The 1,333-nt window shown below is 43.5% G+C and overlaps 1 protein-coding gene across 1 annotated transcript in view; it reads right to left on the reverse strand.

Moving 5' to 3' along the window:
* Nucleotides 1-1,333, reverse strand: part of HGD (homogentisate 1,2-dioxygenase) — a 36,018-nt gene that overhangs the window by 13,340 nt on the left and 21,345 nt on the right. Inside the window, exon 8 of the mRNA XM_006905589.2 lies at nucleotides 1,252-1,333. This exon is cut by the window's right edge and continues 18 nt beyond it. Within this exon, the coding sequence (XP_006905651.1) occupies nucleotides 1,252-1,333 (82 nt within the window). The remainder of the gene's footprint in view (nucleotides 1-1,251) is intronic.

Here is a 1,333-nt window from a genome sequence, read left to right on the forward strand (position 1 = left end):
GCGGGTGGTGAGCAGGATGACAGACGGCCCACCATGGCTCCAGCTGCCTCTCTGCTGCCTCCCACCTTCCTCTGACTATTTGGATCCTCCCAGGGGAATGACCAGAAGGCACATGCTGGCCTGTCCTGGTTTTGCTCTAAAAAAGCTGTTGACAAAGAAGGGAAGAACTGGGAGGTGTGGCCACCACCTTCTGTAAACATGCCAAATATGAAACCAAGGGCCAATTTCCCCAAATATTTTTTTTCACTCTAAGAGATGTTTTGAGAGCAACCCCTCCTACCATCTTCATTTCTCTTCTGCATGCTCTGACTCCAGCTTGCCAGAAGAATCAAGGGTGGGGAGATCTTAGGTCACTTTTCAAAGTTTTAATCTGCCACATGGAAGCTGCGGTTTCTAGCTCCTTCATAGCACTGAGTGATGTACCTTTTTTGACTGTTAAGTGTGTAGATTTTGCGGAGTGTGCTCAGTAGAAATGTGGGTTCGTATATGATGTCTCTCAGTATTATTCCCCTTTCCATAGGAATATAATTCCTGTGATTTTTATGGCTTTCCCCACTTTATTGTCTACACACAACCAATTAACTTCAGAAAATGATCTCCCTTCTATTCACAAAGCTCATTCCCACTTCTATGCTTTTGTATGAGCTGTTCTCTTCTCTTTCAGCTTTATTTTTCCTCAACTTTTCATCAAGAATTAGCCAAATCTCATCTCTTTTCTGAAGCTGTTCCTGGTGATCTGGCCCACAGTAACCCAAACTTCTACATCCCATAAAGTGTACACTGTATAGCCAGAAATTTATTATGTACTGTCTTGCTCTCCAATGGTATATATACTATTCTAGAGAGGAATTTATAATAGGTTGTCTTGGGTCATTTTCTGTTATGGGAAGAGGCTTGTGTTACCCTTGACAAGGATCCTGTCATTACCCTCAGCACAATGTGGATGCTGAGACAAGCTATGGATTGATACACTGATGAGCTAATTAATGAAGATTTTGTTTCATCGGTTGGGTCAGCCATACTGCCTGGAGCCACTGAATCTCAAGATCTGAAAAGATAGCCTGGCTTTGCTCAGGGAGTTCTCATAGGTCTCTAAAATTCCCAGCTACCCTTGGTCTAGAGAAGAAGTTGTCTAGAGAAGAAAGTTGAAGTTTGACTGAGGTAATGAAGGAAAAAGGATGCTTAACTCTCACGCAAGTATCTGTGTCCTATCTCTCAAGACAGGTTTGGAGGCTTGAAGTGAAGGTTTACCAATTGGTCCCAGATCAGGCAACTCAAAGTGGACGCCGTAGACCTCTAGGATGTAGCCCCTGGTCTCCTCGAAGACATCTAT

This window comes from Pteropus alecto, unplaced genomic scaffold (genome assembly GCF_000325575.1).
Source record: "Pteropus alecto unplaced genomic scaffold, ASM32557v1 scaffold251, whole genome shotgun sequence".
Taxonomy (NCBI): Eukaryota; Metazoa; Chordata; class Mammalia; order Chiroptera; family Pteropodidae; genus Pteropus; species Pteropus alecto.